Source organism: Dromiciops gliroides, chromosome 1 (assembly GCF_019393635.1).
Source record: "Dromiciops gliroides isolate mDroGli1 chromosome 1, mDroGli1.pri, whole genome shotgun sequence".
NCBI lineage: Eukaryota > Metazoa > Chordata > Mammalia > Microbiotheria > Microbiotheriidae > Dromiciops > Dromiciops gliroides.
The window spans coordinates 285293345-285308112 of NC_057861.1; the positions used below are offsets into that span (position 1 = coordinate 285293345).

The 14768-nt window shown below is 40.2% G+C and overlaps 1 protein-coding gene across 1 annotated transcript in view; it reads right to left on the reverse strand.

Moving 5' to 3' along the window:
- Positions 1-4636: 4636 nt before the first annotated feature.
- The window catches only part of STAU2 (staufen double-stranded RNA binding protein 2), a 441622-nt gene continuing 431490 nt past the window's right edge, over positions 4637-14768 (reverse strand). The window contains 2 exon segments of the mRNA XM_043978079.1: positions 4637-5736; positions 7447-7535. Of these exon segments, the coding sequence (XP_043834014.1) occupies positions 5643-5736; positions 7447-7535 (183 nt within the window). The 3' untranslated portion in view covers positions 4637-5642.

Below are 14768 nucleotides of genomic sequence, written 5' to 3' on the forward strand. Positions count from 1 at the left end.
TCATATTTATTTTCATAGTAATAAGAATCTCCCTTGCTGTCATTTAATTTTTCCAACATATAGAAACAATATAACAATCATGCTCCAGTGATATAAACATGAATCTAGGGACCATCCAGGTGAAAAAAATGAAATCTTAGCAAACTGTAAGTGTTTAAATGATAGCCAGCAATTATATAGTCCTGTATATCTTACAGGATCAGAGGATCAGAGATTTAGAGCTAGAAGGCTCCTTACAGGTGTGTTGTCCAACCCTTTCATTTTACAGATGAGGAAATTGAAGCCAAAAGAAGTTAAGTGACTTGCCCAAGGTCAAACAGTAAATGTCTGAGGTGGAATCTGAACCCAAGGCTTCTTGATTTCAAGTCCACTTAACCTACACCTACAAGGAGCTCCCATGCTCCCCCAATAAGTCAATAAGGTAGGTGATATATTATCTCTATTTTACAGATGAGGAAACTAAGAATTAGAGAGCTTAAATGACTAACTGGTGGTCAGATGGCCAAGTGGCATTTAGAATACAAGTAGCACTTTAGATTGTAAGCTTCTTGAAGGCAAAGACTAGTTTTTGTTATGTCTTTGTATTCCCAGGGCTTAGCATAGTGCTTTGAACAGAGATGCTTAATGAATGCTTCTAAGCTTGGAGTGGGTCCCACCTGCTTTCCAAAGACAGTTCTCTTTCCATTGTGCTGTGCTGCCTTCCTAAAAGTTTTGAGCTCACTTGAAACTTCACTTGAAACCCAAACATCCCTCCCTGACCATGACTCCCTCGTGTTGTCTTTCCCATTAGAATGTAAGCTCCTTGTGGGCAGGGCTTATGTTGTACTTTATATCTGAGTCCTAAGAGTTTGACACTGTGCCTGGCATATAACAAGCACTTGATAAATGAATTTCCACTTATTCATTTGGATTATGATCATGCTTATTAGCCACTGAATCAATCAACCAACAAAAATTTATACATGGTGTCCAATACTGTACTAGAGGCTGATTACATAGACATCTGTTGGTATTTAGGAAGACCAAAGTTCAAATCCTGTATCAGGATGTAGGTACTGACCAGGAGTTGACACCTATTAATCGTGTGACCCTGGACAAGCCACTTAACCTCTGTTTGCCTCAATTTACTCAATGGTAAAATGAGAATAATAATAGCACCAACCTCCTAGGGTTGTCATAAGGATCAAACAAGATATTTGTAAAGTTCTTTGTAAACCTTAAAATGTGACATAAATGCTAGTTATTGTTATCACCATCACCATCACCACCACCCCCACCACCATCATACTTCTAGGACTTCAGAAATAGTCCTAGTTCCAAGCAACAAAAAATTTGGCCTTATCTGATAAGAGAGACAGCATAATGATAATATTTGCCCTTTTTGGTTAAGAAAACAGATTTAATTTTGAGTTGGTAAAGAGAGATCTGATCCTTTATTTCATTCTAAATGCTCCATCTAGCCATCCAAACTCTTTAGCACGAGGCATCCCAAACTATTAACTTAAACATGATTCAAATAGGTGGCTGAGCTCATAGCAGCTTGCATCTGTGGGGGGGTGATCTGGCTTTTTGAAGGTTACTTATGTGGAGTGTAGGGTTGGATGGCTGCTCAAAATAAACAATTCAGTTTGAATGAGTTCTTTAACATCAGACATAGCAACAAATCTCCTCATCGAGATATGAATGTATGAAAGTGTGTGTCTATGAATATATTTTATTTCCTTTTTATCAAATCAGTATTACTATTCTTGGAAAGGATGAGCCAATCAATTGTCTTATGTCTTCACTCACCATCTCTCCGTGACTGAACACATCCCTGCCTGGTCCCCACTCCCTTGTATCGTCTTATCCTATTAAAATGTAAGCTCCTTGTGGGCAGGGTGTGTGTGTGTGTGTGTGTGTGTGTGTGTGTGTGTGTGTTTGAGAACACACACACATATGTTTGTATTTTCAAACCTAAGAGCTTATATTATTATGTGCCCGACACATAATAATCACTTAATAATGCATTTTCATTCCTTTATTTGGATGATGAATTGTCCAAGAGCAGAAAGGGATTAGTGTTGGCCAGTTGTTTTTGTGGAAGCTCTCAAAGATGGTGGCAACCTTCAGCTAGCCATAAACTGGAAGGTAACTTTTCCTTCGCGATTCTTTGCCACATCAGAGGTGCTGGAGTCCTTTGCACAATATTCAAGATCTATCAGCAACTTTAGAACCCTCTTGGAATTCTTTGTAAGCATAGATTGGAACTAATACGGGTCCAGCCTGGAATTGCCACAGAGTAGGGGCCTTTTCCAGATTTGTGCCTGCTTGAAAGTTCCACATGACTATTGTTTGTCCAGAAGCAAGGTGATGTTGAGGTAGGGGGGAAGTGAGTACTGGCCAAAAGAAGGTCCCTGGAATGACTCGGGGTATCCTGGACCTATTAAGGTCTTAATAACAAGCCTCATAGTCATTATGAGAGTCTTGGCACAGGCAATCCAACAAGCAGAGAGTATGGCTAATCTCCTCGTGGCATTTTGGGATATGTGGCAGTGAGTTTTGGTGCTTTCTTGTCTTGATCATACAGCATGATGTAATTCTAGGCAATCCTCACTCCAGTGCCATGTACTACTGGGTGAGTACTCAGAACAAACAGAAACACACAAAAAATGGTGGCCACAAAAGTTTTCTATTCTTTTTGTCTATAAAAGCTTAAAGATCTTTCTTTACTTTTGGTTTAAAAAGGTAATAGGTAATATTTGAAAATTGAATCTTAAATAAGAAACACAGAATGTTAATTATATAATAACTAGGAGGTACCGTGACATCTCTACCCAATGTAAGAGTTTGGGGAGGAAAAAAAAAAGCAAATGTCTCCATCAAGTTTCATGGGTCATTAGAAGTAACCAGGAAAATGAATCTTGGAAATCTCTGGAAAGTAAGTTTATTTTCCATGGACTTGTTTTTATTTTTCTGTGTTCAGGAAACTGGTTAATGTTTTCAGAACCTCACTTTTAAGAATATTTGCTAGAGAGAAGAATGCTAAAGCGCCACCCCTTGATGAGGTCACATAAGGAAACAATAGTAATAGCAGTCTCACTGTGTGATCCATGATGTCTCAATGCTGAGATCTTTGGAAAGTTGTACTGGAAGGAGATGGCCCAAGTTCTAAAGGGATTCAATATTGTATTTCCAGATTGAAACCCTAAACCAGACCATTTTATAAAACATGCTGGTCCTGACACTGGGAAGTGACTACAGAGTCTAATACTGATTGAGAAAAGCTGAAAGCAGAGACTGTAATTGATAAAGGAGATAAGTCAATCTGTATTCCTTTAAAGAATAATGAGTTCCATTTTTCATCAAAAGATCTCTTTGTGCTGAAGAAACATTCTCTCAATAAATCTACTTAATGGTTTTCCCACTAATGATATATAGCATCACACACTTCCACGCACTGACTCTTGGCAGATCCATTCCTATGCATTGCTAATTTAATCCAAAGAAAACCCCAACATTTCACTGGAAAAGATGGAGGCGGGGAATCAGATCATTTGGGGTTTTAAAAGTCTATAGAGGAAATTGGATTTTGAATGCCCAGTATGTCTTTACCTTTTCCATTGCAATAAGACTATCTTCTTCACTCTGGTGTTTTCTAGAGGTGAGTCAGCACCTTGATGATGCTAAAACTACAGGACAAAGAGCTAAATGCTTTAGATACTTCAGTCCTGAGAAATGATTAATCTTGTTTGTTTCTGAGCTCATCACCTTCCTACAGAAATTATCGTGTTTGTGTTGTTTCAGGCTCTCTGTTGCAAGAAAGAAGTTGGTCTATGTTTACTACATTTAGTAAATTCAAGATGAAATCTATTCTTGAATCCCACTGTTAATAATCTATACCTCTGGGGGAAGTGACAACAAGTGTATCTTTTTTTCTTAAGTCAATCTCTGTCAGTCCTTAACTGTGTCTCAGGTGGTAAATGGCTAATGGGAAGAGTGTTGCTTCTGGAAGGATGGTTGATGGTTGATAATTCAAGTGGGACCCCTGAATTATAAAATGCTGAACAGCTCTTAAAACTCTTTTTGTAAGCCCCAATTTAATAGTCGTTTTGTTATTTCCATGAGCACATACCTTTTTGTAACTAGACCTATTTCCTCTAAGGGTACCTAACCCTCCAAATACTGCTGGACTTCCCCACATGGGACTAATTAAAAATAACCCTGGAGTTATTTCCTTATGTTGCTGTTTGTTTATTCTCTGGTCGCGTGTGAGTCAGCCAGATCATGATTTGTGGTGGTTTTGCTTGTGAAATCTTACATAAGTGTATTCCTATTGTCATGCTGGGTCCAGCAGTTATATTGTATACTGCTTTCTTATTGCATAAGATTTAAAAATCAATAAAGCGAAAGCGTGCATGCTAAGACTACACTGCTTGGTCAAGGACACTGACCCTATGAGCCATCAGGGAGGCAGGCAGGAGGCACTGAGGCTAGCTATGAAGCTTCACAGGTAAGGCAGCTCATGTGTGGCACAAGCACCAAGGATGTTGTTCATTACATTACTTTTCATTGTGACTAGTCAGGGAGATGATTTTTTTCATTATTTCATTAGGTTAATATTTTAAATGTGAAAGAAAAACCATAACAATTTGCATATAGACTGACATGATTTTACTGTTTGGCCACACGTGGAATCCCAACATGCGGGTACAGAATCAGGGTGCAGCTCCAGGTTCTCACAGGGCCAAAATGATCTTTACATTCCTTTCAACATTTTTTTTGTCTTTCCTACAACATTAATCTTTTTATTTTAATTCTGTCTACAGTCGCAGATCAGTATTCAGTTATTAAAAACACTCAGTTGATGCAAACAGTGGTTTGATACAACACACAAAATGGGCATAAGATGTGTTTCACACAACATAGAGTGGACTCAAGGGGAAAATGTTCCCTTAGAGGCAAGACGCCTCATTAATTGCTAATGGAATCATGGAACTCAAATATCATAACTGCTTTTACCTGGAGTATACTATAACTGATTCTTACTAACATCAGTTCATGTTTGAAGCAAATACTTGTCATGATTTTTTTGCATACAACTCTGAGTAGTGCATCTTAAGGTCATACATATTCATATCGCATGAAGAATACATGTGATTGCATAAAAAGATGAGCTGTATGACTATATATGAAGACAACAACTACAGTTTTCACAGCACTGCCATTGGTTAATTTAAAAAGATTCAAACATTATTTTTTAAAAAAGAATAGAGTTGAACTTAAAACTATACTATGAAAAAAATCATCCTAAGTGAACCAAATCCATCCTTCACTATTCATAGATTTTAAACTTGATCTCTTTTTTCTAACACTTTTTCACTAATTGTTATTTTAAGCTCCAGTAGCAAGATCCGATTTCGGCTGCCTCTGGGCAAATGAGTTATGATTTGATATCAAGTTCCAAGGAAAATGCTCAAAGTTTTATTTTTCCCCAGTTGAATAAACAGTACTATGTATATTATCTCTTGTGTTAGAATAGTGTTGTCTTCACATAGGACTCAAATAATGGTATTAGTCATTCATTTCCTTGAACACATACACCCTATTGCGTGTTGACAGGTTTATAAGGATGCAGTGGCAGCCGTGGGTGCTGGGAAGCTCTAGACGACAGCCTTTGAATCCTTGCAGTCATGAGCCATGGTGCCTGAGTTAGTCTGTTTATTGTCTGCTTTCTCTCCCAGATGCTTGGCTTGTCTGAAAGATTAATACATTAACAAGAGCTTAAGGTCCAGGGTTGCACATCTTAAGACATGTTTATTAGCAGATGGCACATAAGATTCAAAGGTCACCACAAAAGTGACATTTTAAAGTGAAACAACAATATTTATGCTCAGATAGTCTGCTGATGAGATCATGTGGAAATGTTTTTGATTAAATTAACTTATAAATAGTTGCCAATCTATAGAAAACTTAAAATGCCATTTCTGCTTTTCAAAGGTTTTCTCATTTTATTATCAATGTTGCACATTTTATCAAATACTGTTTGGTTTTTTATGTTTCTACATTAACCATAGAATGTTTACCAGAATAATATATAATCCTATATGTATAATTTTCCAAAATATTTTAAATATCCTACAGTTGTTCTCTTTTACAATGTATTTCATAGCAAAAATCCAGGAAATTATGCTTAAAACATGGAGTACTATTATGCAAGCACAATTGTTTTCAAATTTTTAAGGCAATATCGATTATCTATGGACTCCAAGTTTAATTTCTTACATAACACAGCATAGCAAAAAAATAAAACACCCAACTAATTAAAATAAAAAAAGATGAGGTGAACTGCAGAACCAAGAGAAAACAATCATTTATTTAGTTGTTTTCATTTCAATCAGCACCAGCAAAACAAATGGTGGCATTTTGGCAACACTTTGGGTGTGGGAGGGGAGAGGTGACAAATTTGGACAGCAGACTTTAGCAAAGGTGAGAAATCTCTCTTCCCAACTTCTTTGCCTCATTCCTCTATTATCCACACCACTCAGAGTTTGCTGAAGGGGAAATTCTTACCTCTAATCATTCTATTTGCTTTCAGTTTAAGAGCAAACACTAACTCACAAAAATAAAGATCAATAAAAATAAAATATTTATTGAAAAAAACAATATTGAGAAGACCAAGAAGCTTATGATGAAGTCACAGATTAGACATGGCTGAGGGCCTAGACACTACTAAATCACCACCTCATTAGATAGGGGAGCTCAGGGAGGTTGAATAACTCACCCATGGACAGCAAATAACACTGGGATTCAAATCCAGCATCCCTGACTTCAAAACCTGCAGTCTTTCCCCTGTACCACTCTCCACTCCCAATCCCCAACCCCTGCTTCCCAACCTTTTACATGTTTTTCAAGAGTTAACAAAGTTTACATTAAATTATTGAATACATAGGCATAAAAATCCAGAGATAAATGTCAATACAGCTACTCAAATATTTCACAAGTTGTTAATGGGAAATTTGTCACTTGTTTTGGTTATATCCATCTATCTTAGATAAACAGTAATTTTAAAAGCTATTAACATGATTTTGAATCCTGGGGCACTTTAATTCAGTACACATTTGCTATGCAACTATGTGCCCAGCATTGTGCTAGGGGCTTGGGATACAATGACAAGCCAAATACCAATCCTTGCCCTCAAGAAGTTTATATTCTTTTTTTTTTTTTAGTGAGGCAATTGGGGTTAAGTGACTTGCCCAGGGTCACACAGCTAGTAAGTGTTAAGTGTCTGAGGCCGGATTTGAACTCAGGTACTCCTGACTCCAGGGCTGGTGCTCTATCCACTGCGCCACCTAGCTGCCCCAAGAAGTTTATAGTCTACTGTTTCTAGTGGATCACACGCATGCAGGATACACCTTGCAAAACCATAACTGAAAAGACCAGCAAAACGACAGAGATGGTACCTACTGTTCAAATGATCCATTTTCAATCTTCATTGCCCCTTCCAGTGGATCAAGACCTTGCTCTGAAAACTGTTTCAAGGCATTTAAAGCAGCCTAAAAAAGAAGAACATTGTGAAAAATTCATTATTTTTAATACAACAGGAATAACATTGTGGATGTAACTAAATAAAAGCAGCAGCAGCATATTAAACCAACCACCTTTTGTCATTCTGAAAACCCTTTGCCAACTTAAATACATATATGGCTATACATACACACAAGTAATATGTGGGAAAGTATATATACTTGAAGCCTTCTGTTTTTATATCACACTGTGAATCTTTGCTTCCTCCCTCCACTATAGTTCCCTTTTAAAAAAGTTTTAAAAAGAAAGGTAAAAAGAGCAGTTTGGCAAAGACCAGCTAACATATCCACCACATCTGAAAATACATACGATATTCCACAGAGCAAAGACACTTTGGTTGTTTCCCAAATCTTAGCACTTTCATAGCTTATAGCTGGCACTAATACTTTTGGGACACCCTGTAATCTGGGAGGCTGAAAGGAGAGTGTGCCATACTTGCTTTTTACAGCACAATCTATGAATTGGTGAGACACAACAGATATAGCATTAGAGCAGTGAGGATTCTCCTTGGGGCAAAGGGTCTAGGACCCAGAAGATTTATACACAATATAGGTGATTCCCTAGCATGTGTGCAAACCCCGTTAGAGCTTTTATCACAAATGAAGAGATAACTAACTTGAGGAAGAATTATACTAAGATATAAGTTGGGCTAATGTTTGTTAGTGAAGGCTGCGCCCTAACATTCTCTTTCTTTTAGCCTTTTCTTTGGACAGCATTCATAGCAGCAGCTCCTCCTTTCCCTCATTCTAGGGGCAGTCAGATCACTATTATTAGCAAGGGAACTACAAAAACAGATAGTGGCTGGATGGAGTAAATAGTGTTGTAGAAGGGAGAAGAAATCTGTGAGCTCATCCAAGAGTTTTTGGGAGGCACAACCTTCCACAAGGGCTAGATATTTCTGAGGTGTTGATATACTTTATGATGCGTGGGTTGGTGAAGGGTGTTGACAGGATGGTGGAGTCTAGGCTGGATATCTGGGAGGCACCAAAAATGCAATAATGATAAGATCTACATAACTTGTTGACACTCTTGTGCACTTTCCAAACGGTTATTTCTCTGAGTAAGAATTCAAGTCTACCCCCACCCCCAACTTTTCTTTTTTTTTAAAGCTTGATTAGAAACTTTCTGTAAAGTTCAGAATAGATGTGAGCAGTCAGGATTGTTTTTATCAGAGAGAAATCCACTGCTCCACATTCTGGTAAGTTATATGTCTCCAGGTAGACTTTAAACAATAGCTGATACAAATAGTCTTTAGCAACATTTCTGTAATTTTTTTTCTTCAGGTGACTGAATTTTATGAACCTCCTTTTAATTTATTTACCTGTATTTCTTCTTCAGGGGCAGCTAGGTGGCACAGTGGATAGAGTACCAGGGCCTGGACTCAGAAGGACCTGAGTTCGATTCCAGCCTCAGACACTTACTAACTGTGTGACCTTGAGCAAGTCATTTAACCTTGTTTGCTTCAGGTTCTTCATCCATAAAATGTGCTGAAGAAGGAAATGGCAAACCACTCCGGTATATTTGTCAAGAAAACCAGAAATGGGGTCCTGGAGAATTGGACGTGGCTAAAATAACTGAACAACGACAAATTTCTCCTTCTTTCTTGACTTGAAGCCTCTTCTTGTGCCCTTGATTCCATCCCTTCCTATCTCCTCCAGAAGCTTGCCTATTAGATCACCCTAATTTTTAAACTTTCCTTATTCACTGGTTCTTTCTCTGCGGTCTACAAACATGCTCAGATCTCCCCATCCTTAAAACATTTTACCTGATCCTAGCATGCCCTCAAGCTCTTGTCCTACATCTCTCCTCACTTTTACAAACTCCTAAAAAATTGTCTGTACTAGATAGTTGCCTCCACTTTATACTCACTTCCAAACCCCTTGTAGTTTGGTGTTTGACCTCATTACTAAACTGAATTTGATCTCGTTAGGATTATCAGTGACATGGTAGTAGAGCAACTTAATGGCCTTTTCTCAGTCTTCCAATGTCTTGATGTCTCTGTAGCATTTGGACCTGCTGACTACCTCCTCCCTGGGGTTTCCCTCCTGGTTCTCCACCTACCTGTATGGTCGATTCCTTCCTAGTTTCTTGGGCTGGATCATCATTCTTTTTTTTTTTTTTTTAGTGAGGCAACTGGGGTTAAGTGACTTGCCCAGGGTCACACAGTCAGTAAGTGTTAAGTGTTTGAGGCCGGACTTGAACTCAGGTACTCCTGACTCCAGGGCCCATGCTCTATCCACTGCGCCACCTAGCTGCCCCTGGATCATCATTCTTGTCCTCCTTCCTGTTTGGGGGTGCACACCAGAGCTCTACCTTGGGTCTTCTTCTCTATCTATACCCTCTCTTTTGGTGACCTCATCATCACCTATCATGGAGTCATTTCTTTCCTCTTTGTAGATGATTCCCAGATCCTTATTCCCATCTCTCCTTAACTTAGCTCTCACCAGCTTCATGTGCACAACAGGCATCTCAAACACAACATGTCCAAAACAAAGCTCATTATCTTCCCTATTTACCCCCACCTCCTTCCACTGACCAATTTTTCTTTTTCTTAATTTCCCTCTTTCTGTCAGGGTTCCCCCATTGCTCTAGTTGCCTCATGGAATAAAGATCTAGATTTGAGGATTTATAGAAAACTGGTGCTTGGGAAGCTAGCACAAGCACGAGCTTCATTACTGTGTGGTAGAGCAAGCAGGCACCAATGGAAGCACACACACTGTATGGCAACAGTGACAGGATGGTTAGCCACCTGTAGGGCCAGAGGCACTCATGGGTGGGAAGATGTGTACAGAGGCAAGATCTTGGTGGCAGCACACACTCAGAGAGGGGTCTGAGCAGGGAAGTTTTATACCTGAAAGATGGACTTGGTCAAGAGCAGATAAGCAATGTCAAATAGGGGAAGGAGCATTTCAAATCAGATGCATGCATGTTAGGGAGATTCCCCAGGCTTGGGGGCAGGGAGAGTTTCCTAATTGGGATCAGAAATTGGTTGAGGGTCCAAATCCATAATTAGGGATCCCAGAAATGGGTGCTGGTGCACAGCTGCTGGTCCAGTCAAGAGCCATGATAGTTTACATGTTTAACATAGGGTCAGAATGAGTCGGGATAGTGGAAAAGCGCAGGTTGTCTGTATTAGGATGACTTACTCTAAGTGACTCCATGATTGAGTCCTGTCATTTGTAACTACAAGATCAAACAACAGCTTTCAAACATAACAATGATCACAACCATCTTTCTAGTTATACAGGCCCACAATTTTAGTGTCATCTTCCTTCTCTCTTCTCCCCTCACACCCATTCCATTGCCAAGTCTTACGGGTTCTATCTTGACAATGTCTCACATCGATACTTTTACTTCCCTGGCTCAGGCCCTCATTACTTTTCACCAGGACTATTGCGATAGCCTTCTAATTGGTCATGCCTCCAGAATTTTTTTTTCTCTCTGATGCTGTTATCATAGCTGTCAAATTGATGTCCCTAAAGGACAGCTGTGATCATGTCATTCCTCTCCTCAAGAAGCTCCAGTGGCTCCCTCTTATATCTAGGATAAGCCACAAGCCTTTCACTTCAGTCATTAAAGCCCTTTACTATCATGCCCTAGCTTACCTTTTGGGGCTTACTGCACATTCTTCTTCCTGCACCCTACATTCCAGCCAAACTGGCATGCTTGTGGTTCCTTGTAGGTGAGACTCCATTTCCTGCCTTTGGATTTTACAGACACTGACCACCATGCTTGGAATACATCCCTTCTTCATTTCAACCCCATCTGGTAGAATTCTAGTTTCCTTTAAAGCTTGGCTCATAAGCTACCTCTCACAGTTCCTATATAGTTCCTTATAGTTCCCAGTCATTCTCTCCTCCCAACTCACCCTCAAACAAGGGTACTTCAATAAATATATTGTTACTCCCTTGAATAGCCTAACCTCCTTCACCTGATCTCCTCCTTGGCCCCACCTCTGCTAAACCCAGTGCTGGCCATACCCTTGAGCCTGTCATCACCCACGGGCGTCCCACTTCCACATTTAGGAACTCTAAAATCTTTTTATTTGATCACACTCTCTTGTCATTTTACCTCTCCTTCCATTTAGGGTCTCCAAACCCTGTTCTTTGTCCTCACCATGACCTCTAATTCCTCTGCCCCTCAGTTATTTTTCAGGCCACAACACTTGCAGTGGCTACACTCTCTCTCTTCCTCTCCAACTTGAGTCCTTGGTGAACCAGTTCAAATCTACACTGTCCTCTTTTCCTGAGTCCCTTGCCCCATGATCCTATTGAAGACCTAGCCTGGCCAAGCCTCTGCCTTGGATCACTTCCTCCATCTGTTGCTGGACAAAGCTGGAGAAAATTACCAAACTGGCTCCATCATGAATTTATGTTACATAATTTCAACTGGGCCCTCACTATGGCAAAGCAATCCTTATACAACTTCCTAATCAAGTCACTACCCCACTCACCACAGCTACCCTTCCCCTTCTCGGCTGACAACATTGTCCCACATTTCCCTGAAAAAAATGGAGGCCATTTGCTAAAGGCTCCCTCTTCTCCCTTATCTTATATCACCCTGGTGCCTTCTGCCACCATCTCTCCTTCACTCCTGTCTCACAGGTAAATGTGGCTTCCTCCTTGCCAAGATTAACCCTCTACAGAAGACCCTATCCCTCCCATCTTCTCCAGCAGACTGCCTCCTTTATCATCCCTACTGTTGCTACTGTTGAGTCTCTCCTTATCTACTGGCAGTGTTTCTACTGCCTACAAATATGCTTGTATCTTCCCCATCCTAAACAGACTGTCATGTGATCTATCTATCCCTGAGAGCTATTGTACGATATCTTTTCTCCCTTTTATGACTAACTTCCTTGAGAAGTCTGCCTACAACCCATCCCTTCATTTCCTTTCCTTTCACTCTCTTCTTTTTTTTTTTTTTAAATTTTTTTAGTGAGGCAATGGGGGTTAAGTGACTTGCCCAGGGTCACACAGCTAGTTAAGTGTTAAGTGTCTGAAGCCGGATTTGAACTCAGGTACTCCTGACTCCAGGGCCGGTGCTCTATCCACTGTGCCATCTAGCTGCCCCTCACTCTCTTCTTAATATTCTGTGGTCTGGCTTCTGACCTCGTTATTCAAACAAAATAGCTATTTCCAACATTATCAAGGACCTCTGAAATGCCGCTTCTAATGGTCTTTTTCGGTCCTCACTCTTCTTCACCATTCTTTAGCCTTTGTCACTGGGGACCACCCTCTTCTCCTCCATCTTCTCATCTCTCAAAGGAATGTGCAGTTTCTTTGTTCCTCATTGCCACTTTCAGACCCTCCAGCCATTATCAGTCAGCAACCTCTACTCTTTTGGGGTTCACTCTATCCAGTTATATCTCCCTGCCCTTATATTAGTTACAAAGAACAGAGGTGTTCTTTTTTTCCAAGGAGTTCAGTATTCCTCTCCACCTCAACTCCTTGTCCAACTGGGGATTTCATAAAGCATGTTGGTGACTATGGTTGACCAATAATTAAAAATCAGGGAAAGGGGCCCTGGGTGTTACTGCAGAAGCAGGGCTGCATCTGTCCACCTGGGCCATGATATAGCAATTCCATTGTTCTCAAGATGTGCCTCTAACCAAGCTTCTTTGGATAGAAATGGGCAGCATCCCCCAGTTCAGCAATGTGGACAACCTACACAGCCATCGGAGCCTTGATGGCTGGAGCTCTTACACTTCGTGGCAATATTGCAAGAGACTCCAACAGGGAGCTTGTGATCAGGTGCTTCAGTGTCACTAGAAGACTGGGGAAATTTGGACACTGAGGAGACTAGGACATTAGTGCTAAAGTTAGCTGATTTAAACTGTTGGTTCTGCATCTTGCAAAGAAGCAGCAGTTCTCTTACTGGGACACAAAAGAGCCACTTAGGTTTGGTGAGCCCAAGAAAACCATACCACATCTCCTCAAACATCCTCGATTCCTACTTCATAAGCCTCTTCAATTCCCAAGAGCTGTACCTTCACTCTAACTCAGCCATACAAAGAGATGGTTATATCCTTAATCGTACCCTTGGCATCACCTCTAACATTGAAAACACTGAAATTTTAACCACAATCTCCCATCTCTCTTGTCTCACTCTCTTCCTAAACCAATCCTTGATCTTTATTTCAACCTCCAGTAAATCCATCCCTCTCTCTTCTAGTCCACCATCCCTATTCTGGCCTTGATTACTTTTCTTCACAACTTTGGCCCTGTGGTTAATCAATTCAGTTATATATTGTCCTCTTCTCTCAAATACCTTGCCCCATGTCCAATCACTCACACCTCAACCCTGGGTTACTCTTACCGTACACCTTCTCAACTCCTACTCAAATGATACTCAAGGAAGTCACATAGCTAAGTCAACTTGGTCCACTAAATTTTGTGGCCATCACTGCTACACAGAAATCCTTTTATTTTTCCCTAATCAATTACCATACTTTCCCAAAGTGGCTATTACAAAACTTTTCTTCTTTCCTCAAGTCTTATGTACTATTCCTTTCTAGAGAGGGGCCATCTGCCATGAACTTACTCTTCTCTCATACTAAACACCTCAGAATCCCTTGACATCATTTCCCATTTTTTCTTCTTTTGTTCTAGTCTTTTTTAAAGAAGTGGGCCTTCTTATCAACCCCTGTCCTCCATTTCATCCGCGCCCTTAATCTCATTCCCTCTAGTTTTCTCTGAGAGCTTGGCCCTTTGATTATCTCTCATGCTGCTTCTACTCTCCAATTCCCTGATGCCTACATGGCCAGATCTCCCACATTCTTAAAAAAATCTTCAAATGACCTACAAACCCCTTACGCTACTGCCCTATCACTCTTCTCTCTTTCATAACCAAATTCCTAGAAAAAGTTCTTTTTCATTTATCACTTTCACTTCCTCACCTCCCATTCACCTTGACCCCTTGCAATCTCACCATTCAACTGAAATTGATCTCTCCAAGGCTCCCAGTTATTTCTAAATTACTGAATCCAATGATCTTTTCTTAAGTACCATTCTTTTTGACCCATATGGAACATCTGACACCCATTGAACACTTTCTCTTCTTAGATACTATCTCCTACTTGGGCTTTCATGACACCCATCTCTCCTGGTTCTCCGTCTCCCTGCCTGGTCACTCTTCCATTTGCTTCTTTGGAGCATCATCTATGTCCCATTCTCTACTCTAGTTGTATCCTCCCTACTAAGGCT